The sequence below is a fragment of the Echiichthys vipera genome, assembly GCF_963691815.1.
Source record: "Echiichthys vipera genome assembly, chromosome: 2".
NCBI classification, from domain to species: Eukaryota; Metazoa; Chordata; class Actinopteri; order Perciformes; family Trachinidae; genus Echiichthys; species Echiichthys vipera.
This window is the reverse complement of record NC_139827.1, coordinates 8,311,580-8,327,680: the sequence shown is the minus strand read 5'-3', so window position 1 is coordinate 8,327,680 and position 16,101 is coordinate 8,311,580. Positions and strand designations below refer to the sequence as shown.

At 41.4% G+C, this 16,101-nt stretch overlaps 1 protein-coding gene across 2 annotated transcripts in view; it reads right to left on the bottom strand.

Moving 5' to 3' along the window:
- LOC310958355 (protein kinase C beta type) overlaps window positions 1-16,101 on the bottom strand; it is a 40,305-nt gene that overhangs the window by 20,593 nt on the left and 3,611 nt on the right. For both annotated transcript variants that reach the window (XM_083929259.1, XM_083929258.1), the window contains exons 3-4: window positions 4,361-4,443; window positions 2,138-2,249 (exon numbers count right to left, since the gene is read on the bottom strand). In XM_083929259.1, the coding sequence (XP_083785385.1) occupies window positions 2,138-2,249; window positions 4,361-4,443 (195 nt within the window). The remainder of the gene's footprint in view (window positions 1-2,137; window positions 2,250-4,360; window positions 4,444-16,101) is intronic.

Sequence of the window (16,101 nt, the reverse complement as noted above, 5' to 3'; positions counted from 1 at the left end):
AAAATGTTCCTAATAAGCGTGTGGATCACTAAAACGTAAAAGAAATCCACCAGGTGTTAAAACTCATCAATATTCAATTTTCATATATTTCTGATTAAAGTCTGACCAATGTTTTTTTTATTCGGTCTGAATAAAATGATTTGCAGAGCTTCCTGCCTCCGTTTCACTTGCGCGGCTCACGCTGTGTTCAAGTGCCATGGGAAGTCTGAATTTTCGGACCTCCAATTTGGCAAAGTGCCCTGAAATGTCTGTCAAAGTGGAACCTCCTACTAGTGAATTCGGAGGATATCGCACTACCCCGAATATGCTAGTAGGAGGTTCCACTTTGGCGGTCATTCCAGTGCACTTTGCCTTGTTGGAGGTCTTAAAATTTCGGTCTCCCCATTGCACTTGTATGCAGCATTTCTTTAAGCACACGTGTCCGGGAGTGTCAGAGGTCAGGCAGGAGGAAGAGGGTGGGAGGGAATTGCTGTGAAACATGCCAGAACAGTAACAATTTCTTTAAGTGAAATGCTGCAGAAGTGGGAGTCCATTCACAGTCACAGCGGACACTGGGCAAGAGGCGGGGTGCACCCAGGACACATCCGAGACAGACAACCACTCATGCACACATTCACACGTATGGGGTAATTAGCCTCCATTTTCAGACCGTGTGAGGAAGGAGAGGAAAAAACCTGCGCTAACACGGAGAGAGCATGAAAACTGCACACAGAAAGGACCCTTCGCTGTGAGGCGACAGAGCTAACCCCTGCACCAGCGTGCCTGTAAAGACGACACAGAGACACGTTCACACATTGTGCTTGGATCAACAGATGAAAAGAAGCAAAAATGTGCAAAATGAATGTCTCTTTGACAGTTTTAAATCTATTAAAGTTCATACAAATACGAAACAGGTCTAAAAAGTGAGTAGTTACAGGTGTGCACTTGTGCAGCCCTGTTTGCAAAGGATTGGAAAGTTTCCAGAAATATTAAGTTCAGGAATTTGGGGAATTTTGCTCAACTTCAAAATAAAAATCTTACTTTTTAATAGTGAACTAATTTGGTTGTGATAATACACACAAAAAGAGAATACTAGGCTGCTTATGGCATGTTTTGGTTGAAAGTATGTCAGTTTAATCATCCATCCATCATATTAAATAGAAATTCAGTAAAATAACTACTAATTATTGCTACTAATGCTTTTGATTATATTATAGGAGTAAATCTTTTTTTATATTTCAGTTAACCAGCAAATAATAGTCTGAAACTCCTCAACAAGCCTTTTTAACACTGTCACCGTGTGGAATATACTTGACTGAGCACGCTAATCCAGTTTTAATGAATCCATCTTCATTCATTCTTTATTGTAAAACATTTCTTTTACACGGCCTACAAAGTCATTTCAGCGTTCAAACCATCAAACATTCAGGCGCTCCGAGTCAACAGACCCATTTCACCCGTCAGCTGCCTTAACCTGTAATTATTTATTCATCATTTAGATCTTGTTTGCTTCATTATACTCTGGTTTACGGATATTAATACTGCATTTATACCGCACAATAGCTCATGTTCATTTTGAGCACAATTACCATCTTACTGTGGCATACAGATATTTTCCCAACACGTCGTTACCATCTGCATTTACAGTGCCTATTCTTATTTCTATTTTCACATATACAGAGAATATACACTGAAAGCAGAATGCACATGTGTTAAATGAGTCTATTTCTTAATCAATTCTATTTCCTACATCTACATATTTTCTATTTCAGAAAGGAGCTAATGTAATGAAATCTCCCCCAGGGCATCAATAAAGTATTTCCTTATTCTGTATTCACCACATGGCACATTACACTGTATGCATTTGACAAATTCATGGAGTCATCCGGCAAATATTGGATTGCATCTGCTTATGATATGGTAAAAGGTTTGTTCCTGATTGCATATGACAAATACTGCCTGTTAAATATTCTGCATAAGGCCACGTGAGGTCAATAAAACAGGTGAAATGACAAGCACAGGCATTCATTCATTCTCATTTTGATCGCACGCACGCACACACACACACGCACGCACGCACGCACGCACGCACGCACGCACGCACGCACGCACCCACCCACACACACGGATACACATATATGGATATTTGTGTACGTACGGTCACATTTCATCCCCTGGTGTAACAGCCCGTAGAGGAGGGAGCCGCAGTGGTCACAGAAGGTCGGGCTGGAGTAAGTGTGGACCTTAAACTTGTGTTTACTCCGAGGATCCTGCAGAGGCACAAACACAGAGAGGAGAGAGAAGCCACTTTATTTCTAAATCCAGGTCGGTTCAGTCAGTTCCTGCGTCTGCGGTTTGCCTTTGTTCTCGGTTGTCTTGTATTTAAGAGGATCGGTTCACCCACGTTAGGAAAAAAAATGTATTCTCACTCTAGTGGTGTCAAAGCGTGCAGAATTTTTGGTTTCATTTGCAGGGGTGTTGAGAACGTACGCTATATGACCAAGTGTGTGGACACCACAACATTTCAGCCTTATGTAAACACTGAACATTTCACTCCTAAACCAGGTGGATTATTATGAACAATAATAAAACCATATAACGACCTCTTTCATGGTGGATTTATTAGTGAGGTTGCCTGCTGAAGTTGGTTTATACGGCTCCAATTCATCAAACCAAACTGGGAAAACATTTCTTCATGGATCTGGATTTATGCACAGGTGTCGTCAACGTCACACTGAAACAGGAAAGCATTTTTCCAAAACTACTGCTGTAAAAGTCAAAAATCACGATTGTCTAAAATATTGCCTTCTTCATCATGGTGCTCAGCATTTCTGCAGTAGGATTGTGAGGTTACTAGGGATGCATGATAATATGGGCACGCTATCGGTATCGGCTGATATTGGCTTTAAAATGAATGATCAGATATCAGCTGACACGACGATTTAATAAATCGTTTAATAAATAAACTGCTGCTTCTTTAATTAAGTCAAATTAAATGCCCGATAGCGTGAGGTTTTACATGTGTAGTGTATCGTGACACGTCTTAAATAGGACGTATCTCGCTTGTTTTGTTGAAAAGCAATTATTAGAAACAAAAACGGCAGATTTTACATTACGTTAGTTTAAGTATTTTTCTTATTTATGAATAAGGAATCAACATTTCATCATTTTAAGCTTTGTATTTCATGCCTGCATTCACCGGTGGGTCAACACGATAAGAGTTTGCATAATAATGTGTTAAATCCCCGACAGAAGATGATCCCTGCAGTTAGGTGTGGGGGAAAATTACTATGTATTTATATATATTTTGGTATAGATATCGGTTATCGGCCAAATGAGTTGTGAAATACCGGCATATCGGATATCTGCAAAATCGCATATGTTGCATCCAGAGGTTACATCTTTTTGCTCAGACAGCTTTTTTCTGTGAAAGGAACAAGATCCGGGAACTGGCTGCCTGATCACTCGAAATGTGCTGCAAACTTCACCTGTACTCATGTTTTATTGTGTTTAACGTGTTTTGCTATACATCGTTTTTACCTTTTCTCCTCTCTCTTTTCGTCTTACTGTTCTAATTTCTTAGTTTCATAAAATCTGTTCTCAGGACAGGTGTTGCCAACTAGCATCTGCTGTAAACACTATGATACTTGCCTTGGATGACTGTTTTCAGTTTCTATACATATACTGCACCTGTCCCTGTACAATAAGCCATAAATTAATAATGATTTACCTTAATTGTAACTTAGGGGCACGCCTGTCATATACTTATGATTTGACCATTTAGTGGTGAACCGCTCCTTTAAATGTCGCTTCCGTTATGACAGAGACAAAGTAAAATTATCCAGATAAGGAGAGAACGCAGCACTGATGGAGCGGATTTGGAGGATGCTTAAAAATACGAAACAACAAAACAGCGTGGGTGATACAACAGAAACAAAAGAAACACAGAGGAGGTTTGAGATTAACAAACATCAGCTGCAGGACTTCAAAAAATATATACGCTGACTCACAAAATACGTGTGTGTGAATGAGAGCTGTTGGTTCATTAACCTGAGGCAGCCAGGCGGCACTTTCTCTCTTTAACCAACATGTCTCAGTGTGATTGGTGCTGACAGCTCAGCAGGATGTGTGTGTGTGTGTGTGTGTGTGTGTGTGTGTGTGTGTGTGTGTGTGTGTGTGTGTGTGTTCATTATCAGCAAATACAGGAACTACATGGACACACACACACACACACACACACAAGCTGTTGCTGACCTTGCTAATGTTATTAATAAACATCACTCAACAGCAAAACAACCACTAACCGTGTGTTTAATAAATATCTAACTTGAACACCGGCGATCTGCTTCACTGAGACTGGACTCCCGTTGTCTTTACTTACGTCGGAGGCGGGTCCCTTGTCGGCCCCCGGACAGGAAAAGGTGACAAATTCATGGCAGCGCTTATGGACCACAAAACAGCACACTGGTGGAGAGAGAGAGGGGGAAAGCAAATGTCAAACTCAGGCTTCCTTGCAACGCGAAACAACATAACACGAAACAACAGCAACAAAGAGATGAATCAATATGTCAATTATTTGGCATTAGTCAAGACACAACGGGCTACACTCGTATTACAGCAGTTCCCATTTGTTCCTTCCTTTCCGTCGACATCTATATTTAGTTTTATCGCTTCAGTTCAATTCATTTTAATATTTAACCACAACATTGGACATCTTATGATCAGGAATCATAAGATTAAAGCTGCAACAGGAAACACACACACACACACACACACAGGCACACACACACACACACACACACACACACACACACACACACACACACACACAGGCAGACAGACACACACACACACACACACACACACCTGGTGACTGTGTTGTTCCTGCTTGCTGCTAAAATCATTCAGTGTAGTGAAGGACTGAAATAAACACCCTGCACACACTCAGCGTAATTTAGCACAACGTTTCTGATCCTCTTTGTATATCGATCGTTTTTATGAAGTAGTATACAAAAACATCTTTGGATCCACGTTCAGTCGCTTGAGGTGGAAACGGAAACATGCAACGGATATTTTTATTTAATTTTCCCTCCACAACACATTGAACCAAGTCTAGTTTTGTTCAGTTCATCCCCGTCACAATCAAGTAGAAGCTCTGCTCAGAAGAAGGAAACGACATTAAAAGAAGATCGATGGCTTTGATAAACTTATATGAACGCGTCCTAATGAACAGACTTTTATTCGCTGCAGACAAAAGAGATTCAGAATTCTGTTCGGTATCAAAACCGTGACAGGAGTTGAGTAGGAGACGGACAAGCTGGTCTGATCCATCGCTGTGAATTTCACCACGGCTGCAACTAACAAATGTCCATCACAGTCTCCCGAAGCCCAATCTGACACGCTCAAGAAGCTCGTTTCATCCAAAGACCAACAGAGATTCAGTTAGATGAAGGGAAACCAGCAACATATTTATATTGCTAATGTAAAATATTCACATTTAAGAAGCTAAAAACAGTGAATGTTTGGCATGATTTGCTTGGAACTGACTCAAATAATTGACTGATTATCAAAATGTTGCTATTTTCTGTTGAGTGGCTGATTAATCACAAACAATTTACACTTGAATGGTTGGAGGCTGTTTCCAATAATTAAAAAGGTACAATGTGTGTGTGGTGTGTCTGTGTGTGTGTGTGTGTGTGTGTATCTCGATAACCGTTGATCTGATCTGATTCACATGAGGACCCACTGATGTGTTTCAAACTTTACATTTTGACCTCAAAAAACAAAATCAGATGCATCCATTGAAGCCGTGTCTTTGTGCATGTAGTTTGATTTTCTGCCATTTTTTTTTTTATCCAAATCAGTTTTTTTTTTCTCTACTCCTGCAAAGTTTGAGCAGTCGTCACCAAATTTGTTACAGAAAATCTCTGGAACAAGTCGGATTTAGTGATTTTTGTACAGTCTTGCTGTGTGCTCCAATGCTGTGGGCAGGGCTTATGTTACGTTACAAACTGGAATTACAGCCTTGATGCTGATGTGATTGTACCCCCCCATGAAAATAAATAAATAAACCACTTGACTAAGGGCAGACCAGGGTCTGGAGGTTGCCCAGACCAGGAAGTGGCACAGGAGGCTAGATTTAAAACGAGCTAGCAGCTTCCTTATGGTTCGGCTGCATATATATATATATATATATATATATATATATATATATATATATATATATATATATATATATATATATATATATATATATATATATGTGTGTGTGTGCATGCATGTGTGTGTGTATATGGGTGGGGGACCTCCTGCTTACCCCTGGATGCCCTGTCCTGTCTTTACCTCTCATTGCAATCAATTAACACTGCAATATGTAATTAATAATCATTCTTATGATAGTCATTTGTATTCTATCATCTGTCCATGCCGTGTTATATGTGTTCATGAATACTGTACCAGCTGCCACCTATTCACATGCACGCATACACACGCGCACCCACACACACACACACACACACACACACACATTTTACTATATCAGCTGCCATAGTCTTATTTTTTCCTCTCTAAAATCAGTTTCAGCCTCATAAAACCTGCATCATACTATTTATCAGTCTGGCCCTACTGATGAGTATTAAACCTTCAGAGGTGTAAAAACCATGTTTGATATCTTTGAGCAGAGCTGCTACTGATCCATTAGACTGAACTGAGATCAGATCATCAGTCAGTGAGACTTTAAACTGCACACTCTGGGTCAGATGGAAATAAAGGTACAATCCATCCCTTTAAATTTTGATCAGTCACTTCTTTCAGATGAAAACGTGGACATGACCAACAGCAGAACTCCATTTACTTATATAGGGCAGATCCGTCTTCTGTCCCGAAGAAGTACTTTGTGGCTCATATGTGTGTGTTTATTAATGCAGATTTAAACCACTTCCACATCTCAATGACTTGCAGTATCAACCAAAATAAATGAACCAAGACGTTAATACGGCTCACATTTCAACATTAAATGAAAATATTAAGACACATGTTGCAACAGCAGCCACAGCAGTCAGCAACACGCACACACACACACACGCACAAACACACTCTACACTCTGGTTTTATCTTAATTATTCACATTGCCGTTACATTTTCATGAGGCACCGTGGCGACTGACAGCACTTTCCACGGTTTTCCTGCAGTTAAGCAACAGAGTGCTTACGTTTGTTGGCGTGTGTGTTTATTTGTGTAGAAGAGCGGCTGGCTCACATTTGTGACTCAATTTTAAAAAGTTTCAACTCCGATCGCGCAGACTGACGCCTCCAAATACCAACAGATGAACACAGATACAACAATAACTGATGGTATAACATGGCTGAACTGTAGCACAATGCAAATGAACAACTCAACAGTGAGGACTGTGGGAAATGTGACGAGAAGACCACAAAGAGGGAACGAAAGAGTGAAAAACGAATAAAGTCAAACATAGACGTGTGTGTGCGTGCGTGTGCGTGCGTGTGCGTGTGCGTGTGCGTGTGTGTGTGGGCAGAGGGGATGGGGGCACAGCTGGGTTTGAGGCGATATGAGGGGGTGGAGGATTCATTTGTGTGTTTGCAGTGTGTCAGAAAGACAAACAGAAAAGTGGAGCAACAGAAAACAGTGATAGTCACACTTTACAACTTTTTGTTCATAAATCTGCTCTGACACACACACACACACACACACACACACACACACCTGATAGACAGGCCTACTGACCTGCTGAGGAGGTCTTTGCTCTGTTGCCTAGCAACCAGGCTGAGCCCTACAGTCGAGACTACACACACACACATACACGTCCCGTTTTATCTGAATGACAGCGATAACGGCAAATCAGAGCCGTTCCAAAAAAGGCTCCTGCGACGGACTGCCAGGATGACAGCGGGCCGACTGTTTCACATCAACAGGACCATCAGGAAGTTCCTCCATCTTGGATAATTACCAGTCCACAAACCGCAGACGGAGACACTTGAAATAATCATCATTCAGGCCTCGGTGTGCCTGAATAAAGTGAACCACAGAGATAAGACCCTGCCACTGAGCAGCTCTCTGAAGACTCTAACGTCAACATTCACGTCATATCGTTTAGACTGTAATTACCAGCAACTGAGTCGGACAAAACAGCCACGCTTTAAGATTGCAATTCTGAACCGGAGAAAACAGGAATTTCTTACAGTGACGATATCTCCTTTCATGGTGAAAATAACTACAGTAGTGTCATCAAACTGTTGGCAAAATGACAAAATATCAGCTGCTTACATCGAAAACAAATCCAAATACCAGAGACTACACCAGTCGCAACACGAAATCAGGCAAGGGGGCATAAAGTGATGGGGCAATGGTTCCTTCCCTATATGGTCTGGCTGATAGGTCCGGCCCCTCTCCCACATAGACAAAAAGACAGCGGCTTTACATTGTACGGACCGTCACAATCGTTAATCTCATGTGGGGCAGGTTTAAGACGATGACTGACAGCGTCACCGTCCAATCCAGGGCTCCAGACTAACTTTTTTATTAGAACTGTGACCCCCGGCTGGAAATTTAGGGGCGCAACCAAAACTCTTAGGGGCATAAATCAACATGCTAACCAAATGTTTACATTTCTACTCATTTTCACTGTATTACTAATACATACGTTAATAATAGATGCATAAATTAAATTAAAATGGGCGGTTAAAAATTCAGTGTCACATTTTTATTGTGCACTTTTGAAGATGCAACATCAAAGGTAAACCGTCGGCAGCATCGCTGTCATGACAATACAAAAAAACTATACCATACTTTCAAAAGTAGGGGTGTGATGAGACCCTCAGCTCATGAGACGATACATGATACTGAGTCCAGAGAACAACATGAGACGAGATGTTGACACTATTTTAAATTTTCAGTATATCAGTAGGGGGGTTGATTTTAGCAGAGAGCTGTGGTGGCGCTGCAGGTGTCTTTGCATAGTGCTGTTAGCCGCGTTGTAGCCCACGGTGCTCACAGCGGTAAAGTATGATAATGATGATGTTAAAGAAGCTGTGGGGCTCACGTGTTACGCGTTTGTGTTACGGGGCTGACGGCACTATCTTCTTATAGTGCTTAGATATTGTCTTATCTGTCACTCTGTTGCTGTTTAGTCACTTACATATTGATATGGCGAGACATCTTGTAGCACATGTGTGACCAGATGTAAAAATTCAGTCGCACACTCAAATTTTGGTCGCAGTCTGCAGGTCCGTTCAGCTCAGTTTTTCAGACTCATGAAATTCAGATCAAAGAGTGAAACTAGACACATCACTCACTCATCTTCAACCGCTAATCCCTATCGGGGTCACGGGGGGGCTGGAGCCGATCCCAGCTGGCAACGGGCATAAGGCAGGGTACACCCTGGACAGGACGCTAGTCTATCACAGGGCACATAGAGACAGACAGAGACAGACAACCATTCACACTCACATTCACACCTACGGGCAATTTAGAGTCATCACTTAACCAAACATGCGCCCTCTTGCTGTGAGATTGCTAACCACCACACCACCTTGCCGCTCTGAAACTAGACAGCGTTGATCAAATATGACTTGATATGTTAATTTGTTGTCTCACATAAAATGTTTTCAGAAATATATTTTAGTGTACTGTTTAGATGTATTTCTAATTGAGAAACTTTGTGACGCGGCTGCCACCGTTTTCCAATGATTGGTTGTAGGTCAATCCAACTGCATCCATATAATTGGTCAAAGGTCTTATTGCTGCTGTAATGTTTAATTATTAACATCCCTTGACTACAACTATTAGCATCTAAAGCTTGGAACAAACCTGAAGACTATTTAAAACCTACAAAGACTTTACAAACAACACACAGAGATATTTTCCTTCAACTTGTGTGGATTCTTTAGTCTTCGACAGTTCGGAACAAGCATGAACGTTACGACTGAGTAAACACAGAACTATGCTGTTTATATAAAGGTATTAATAGGAAGCACTGGCTTACTCCATGATATATAACATGCACGTGACCTGGGTCAGTTGAATTCATATCGACAGTTACCAGCAAGTAAATCACCGGTATTGATTAATCAGCGTAAGACAAATGTCCCCTGTTTAAATCGTTAGAGTGAGACAACTTAAGTTAATTAATGAATAAGGTAATTGGCAGGAATGAGACTTTTGATATTGGATCACTTATTTAGTTTCAAGCTTTCTGTGTTTTACTGAATCTTTGTTAATTAATTACGTTTGAGTTTTTGGACTGTAGCTAACAAATTAAGCATATTGAGTAGAAAATAAACAAATCCAATGAAAAACTACATCAGCTGCAGCCGTACCATTCAGTAAACCTCAAAACATTCTGCATAGTTTTCCAAACATATTCACATCCAGTCGTCCAGCGTTCTGACATTTTCAGAGCAGGAAAAATCTGACGACTATAAGAATGAATCGTGAAGGAGCTTACTGACAAGCAGAGGCCGCGCTGTGGACAGGCGTGCTAAAATATACTATACTAAATATACTGCATACTATAATATGTGTTTGTTCTCTCGGCCACAGTGCCACAAACCTTGTAATCAATATCTTCAGACTGTCATCCAATCAGTAACACAGATACTCCTTCAGCCGCTGATCAGTCAATGATCAGGAGGTCAAACGCAGCCTTGATCCAATCAATAACACTGACACTTCAGGAGACACACTATTTCTTTCAAGGTTATTTCCGTCATCCTTCCTGTCTTTGAGTCTTTTCGGTTGTAATGTGGGCACAGAGACAACATAAACTCTCACACACACCTTTTGCACTTTCTTATATGTGTTGCCAAAGACTGGAGGCCAGTGTGGTGTGAAGTGGAAAGATCAGTGAGAACCACAAGCTTCCTCAACAAGACTGAAAAAACGTTTTGCTCTAGTCAACTTTAGCTGGAGTTACGACATCAGTCAGAAGTGACACAGCTGCAACAGCACATAAGAAACAGAACGCTGGACGGTAAAACACTGACTGCTTTGAGTCGAGTTAAACGTATAAATGCTGGTAGCTGCTTTTGAGAAAGCTCTTGCCCATCTGGACTCCATCTGTGTTTTAAAAAAAGGTACTTTTATTGCCGATCAGATGGAAAAAAGCATGACTGTGTTACAGACTGAAATAGTTTCACAGCAGCTGGATGGATTACCAGGAAATTTGGTTCAGACATTCATCTGCTCCAGGGGATGAATCCTACTGACTCTCTTCTTACGCCATCGGGTGAATATTTCAACGTATCCAGTACTTTGGTTTTTGATCAAATACCTGCAAAACTAATGTCATTCCCATCAGCCTCAGCTGGATTTGGAGTTTATTGCTAACAAGCATATTTTAAAGTGTAATTCTGGTGCAAAATCATCCCATGGTCTTTTTCTGCATTACATACATCAAATAAACCATAGAGACAGTTTTTTAGTGTAACAATTATTAACAGAGAAATACGTTAGAGTCGCTAACAGCCGGACATGGCTAACACTGATTAGCTCGGGGCAGTACGGTGAAGGCATTATAAAGTCTTTTTTAACCACTAATACTGCTCAAAATAACACCACAGCTCTACAGCAGCATGATCAGAGTCCCTACACGGAAAAAAACTAAAGTAGCCTAAGTTGTGTTTTATGTTCTGGACTTCGGAGACATTCGACATATTACTGATTTCTGCCCAGATGCAAAAAAACACACTTAGACACAAAAGGCCTCTTGACCCGGAGACATTCTGACACATCACAGAAAGAGAAACTCAGGTATAAATAATAGAATTGTCACACTACCATAGCTTACTGGGACACTTAAAACACAACAGAGCCATTAGATCATTAACGTTATCAGCAGTGTGCAGTTTACCAACTATGACAAGTTCAAATGTCAGGGTTTCCCGCAGCACTTTACAGCTTAGGCGGCCGCCTAAACAACACACCACTGCTGCCTTAATTTAGGTCTTCAGAAAAAAAGAATTGAGCGATACTCGCCGTGTTACTCTGTCCTGTTTTCTCCCTTTCGTTCCAAACTAGTGCTGCACGTTAAACCGAAGCTACTGCGGTGCCGTGCCGTTAAAAACAATACTATTTCAGATTGTATTAGTATCGGTACTTTATGAACTTTGTGCGACAGCGGGGTAGAGTTACTGTCTGTGCATCTTCTCTCTGCTTCATCACTTCCTGCAGCCAGAGTGGGCGTGGTTTTATCGTGACAGACAGTCACAGAGCAAGACAGACATGGCTGAAAGTGGCATGAGCGTTCCTACCAACCGTCCTGGGCTTGTTGATAAGCAGACGCACAGAGGGAAAACGTAGCCCACGGACGCCACAAGCCCATCTGTAAACTATGCTTTAAATCAATACAGACCAAGGGAGCCAACACGACCAACTTGGTGAAACATCGAGCTGACAGACATGCAGACTTGGTCAAAGAGTTCAGGTTAGAGATAACTTTAATGCCTCTGAATACCCTGATTGTCTGGTGTGAAAAAGGCCTTTGTAGAAACTGGGGATGTGCGATATGACGATATGTACCGTATGACGATAGAAAAACGTCTATCGTTTCATATATTGCTCTATCGTTTATCACTCTGAGGGGTGTGTAAATCTAAAGGGAGTTGCTCCGTGTGTTATGATGTGCAGCCACAGACTGTGTTTCTCTCTTCATTAAACCGCCAGAAAACAACTGTTACACAAACACACACACACACACACACACACACACAGACCAGTCTACACACACCAGACGCACGACACAAGATCCACGTGTGACTCCGACACAGCCTGCAGTGTTTCAGTGGAATTAATAAATGATTGTCAAAGAAAGACACAAACAAAACACATTTATGTCTTATAACACAACAAATACTTTAAAAAAGATTTTTGTATCAGAAATCAGATCACTCAGTAACCGGCTACGTGACCGCGCAGCACCGGACTCACGTGCACACGTCTCAGGATGAGAGGGTTTATGACGTTCACAGTGCAATTAAAAATAATAAACAGTCATATTGAAACCCTCAAACTCTGATTAGAGATCGGGATCTTTCTTAAGAAGGAAATGAGAGAAATTACACAAGAGTAACTTCCCCTCCTGCTTGTCCACACACACACACACACACACACACACACACACACACACACACACACACACACACACACACACACACACACACACACACACACACACACACACACACACACACACACACACACACACACACACACACACACACACACACACACACACACACACACACACACACACACACACACACACACACACACACACACACACACACACACACACACACACACACACACACACACACACACACACACACACACACACTAATGGACACCAATAAAGAGAAAAGCTTAAAGCAGGAAAGAAAGAACTAGAAATCTTAACCCGCAGAACAGGTATTCAAAAACACACCCACAATGCAACAGGAGACACCTTTGTCACACAAAATCATTTCTGAAACACACATTCTGCCTTTCACGTTGGAACAAGTCTAAACCACATGTCTGACATTCCTCCTGACCAAGAAGTGTGTTGATGTGTTTGTGAGGCAGAGCACCTCCCACTTACACCGAAATGTATCTACACTGTTTCTGCTCCCCCAGCTCTCGTCAAGACTCACAATCCTCCCACTTTTCTCTGATGTTAGTTAAATAAAAGGACTGCATATCTAGGCATATACATTTCAATTGAATAGGACGCACACGCTGTCATAGTCTGTGTATTGGTCGTTCAAAAGACACCATTTAAATGACAATACCTCACTGTCGAATAGGTCTTCACTACAGGTTGAAGCATAAATCATAAGCTGCTGTTAAAACAACGCCTAAAATCAGACTTTCCAGTAGAAATCTCCACTGTTTTATCGTGTTATGACCTGCACATCAGCAAATCAAAGCTTAATCTGCAACAACATGTTCAAACAAACCGTAGCGCTGAGATTGGGAGTAAACTGTAAAAGGAGGATTGATTGGACCTGGAAATGTCAAGACTTCTGGCTCCCTGTTGGGCAATTTGTCCCGTGAGAATTTAAAACCAGCCAGGAGTCCCAGTAACAACAATCCCATGGTTTTCAATAATTAAAAAGGTGTGGTTTAAAGTGTAATTTATACCGATTCCAATTCGAGGTAACCCTGCAGGTATGATAGAAAGCAGGTATAGCACTTGGACATCGCAGGGGATAAAGAGAAAACAGGATAATTTGAGTGTTCATCTTCACTGTAATCCTCAACATTTCCCTATTTATAAGCTCCAACTCTTCTCTCAGGATGAAGTTAAAGTAAAGAAATCAAAAAACTGTTAGAGATCAAAATGAACATTACTGACGAGCTGCTCTCTTCACCGTTTTCTCACAACTCAGTGATCTACTGGTCAAAAGGTAAAGTCATCAAAATACAATGTCATCATATAGATGTCTTAACATACTCCTTTTTCAAACTAATTTATTGGACCGAGATAACCTCATTATCGGGTTGCAACCAACTACTTTTGTGGTCAGTTAATCTCCTCATTATTTCATAATTATTCATTTTTGTTTATTAAATAATTGAACACAAAATGCAAAATGTTAATCACAATATCCTAAAGCTAAAGGGGACTTTATCAAATGTTTTTTTCAGAACACCAAGCGCAACAAAATCCAAAAATATTAAGTGTATTACGTATATCTATTAAAATAATATAAGAAAAGCAACATTTCCATGTCAGAAAACCCGATTTTTCCAATATTTCCTTGAAAAATTACATCAACGATCAACTGATTATCAAAATAGTTGCCAATTGGTTTAACTTCAACCGACTAATTGAAAAAACACTAAAGATTTACGCATCCACGTGGGTGCGCGTGATGTAATTTCATGTCTGCCTGACGCCTCGTTTACACATAGCTCTGTGTACGTACGCAAGTCAACCAAAAGTCTTTTCGTTCCTCTGGGTAACTCGGAGACCGCCGATGTGTTTGCATCTACTTCAACTAGTTTGGCAAATTGTGAAATTGATTGAATGTTATTTTTCGGAATGGTCGGCATAGACGTCACCACGAAGTTAAATAAAAGTGGGAGGGTTTATTTTACATTCATACACATCCATCCTGTCCTGTTTTTGTCTCTGCAATGCTCCATCCACATATTTAATAACATGCAACATAAGATCCATCTGTAAAGAGGTGCATTTAATCATGTGTGCTTACATCTCATCTTCATCCGCTTATCCGGGGTCGGGTCGCGGGGGCAGCAGCTTTAGCAGGGGACCCCAAACTTCCCTTTCCCGGGCCACATTAACCAGCTCTAACTGGGGGATCCCGAGGCGTTCCCAGGCCAGTGTGGAGATATAATCTCTCCACCTGGTCCTGGGTCTTCCCCGAGGCCTCCTCCCAGCTGGACGTGCCTGGAACACCTCCCTAGGGAGGCGCCCAGGGTTAATCTTTACCAGATGCCCGAACCACCTCAACTGGCTCCTTTCAACGCTAAGGAGCAGCAGCTCTACTCCGAGTTCCTCACGGATGGCTGAACTTCTCACCCTACATGTGTGCTTACTCCGTATACAATTATATTACAGAATTATGGACGCAGAAAAAAGGTGTGTGGAAACGAGGAGGGAATGCAACCGCAACTGCACATGCACTACAAAACGTATACTGGACGATCGCTTCTATTCCCATCCTTGGTCCTTTGTCATGTTGCTCAACCAAATAAAACAATCAAAGGGAGCTCTTTTTTTCCTGGCTGTCACAAGGTCGCGTCATGTTTCTAGTGTGGAACGTGTCTGCGTACGCATACCCCCCGATTGTATTTAGTATAGAAGTCTGCATGCAAGTCTGCAGCTGTCAGCGTCCATCCTGGAGTACGGTCAAGGTTTAAAGCTGAAGCGGGTAACATTTTATGAAAAATACGTTGTGTTTTCAGAAACATATTGTAGTGTACTAACCTGTCTCTGATGGATTGATTCGCATTTGCTCAGGATATCCATCTGGGAACTCTCGTTTAGAGATCTTTTGGGAAAAGGGCGAAACTACTGGTTGCTGATTCTGTGAACCATCTGTCTATCACCAACATACGCGCCAAATCAACCAATCAGATCAACAAAGCGCATGACGT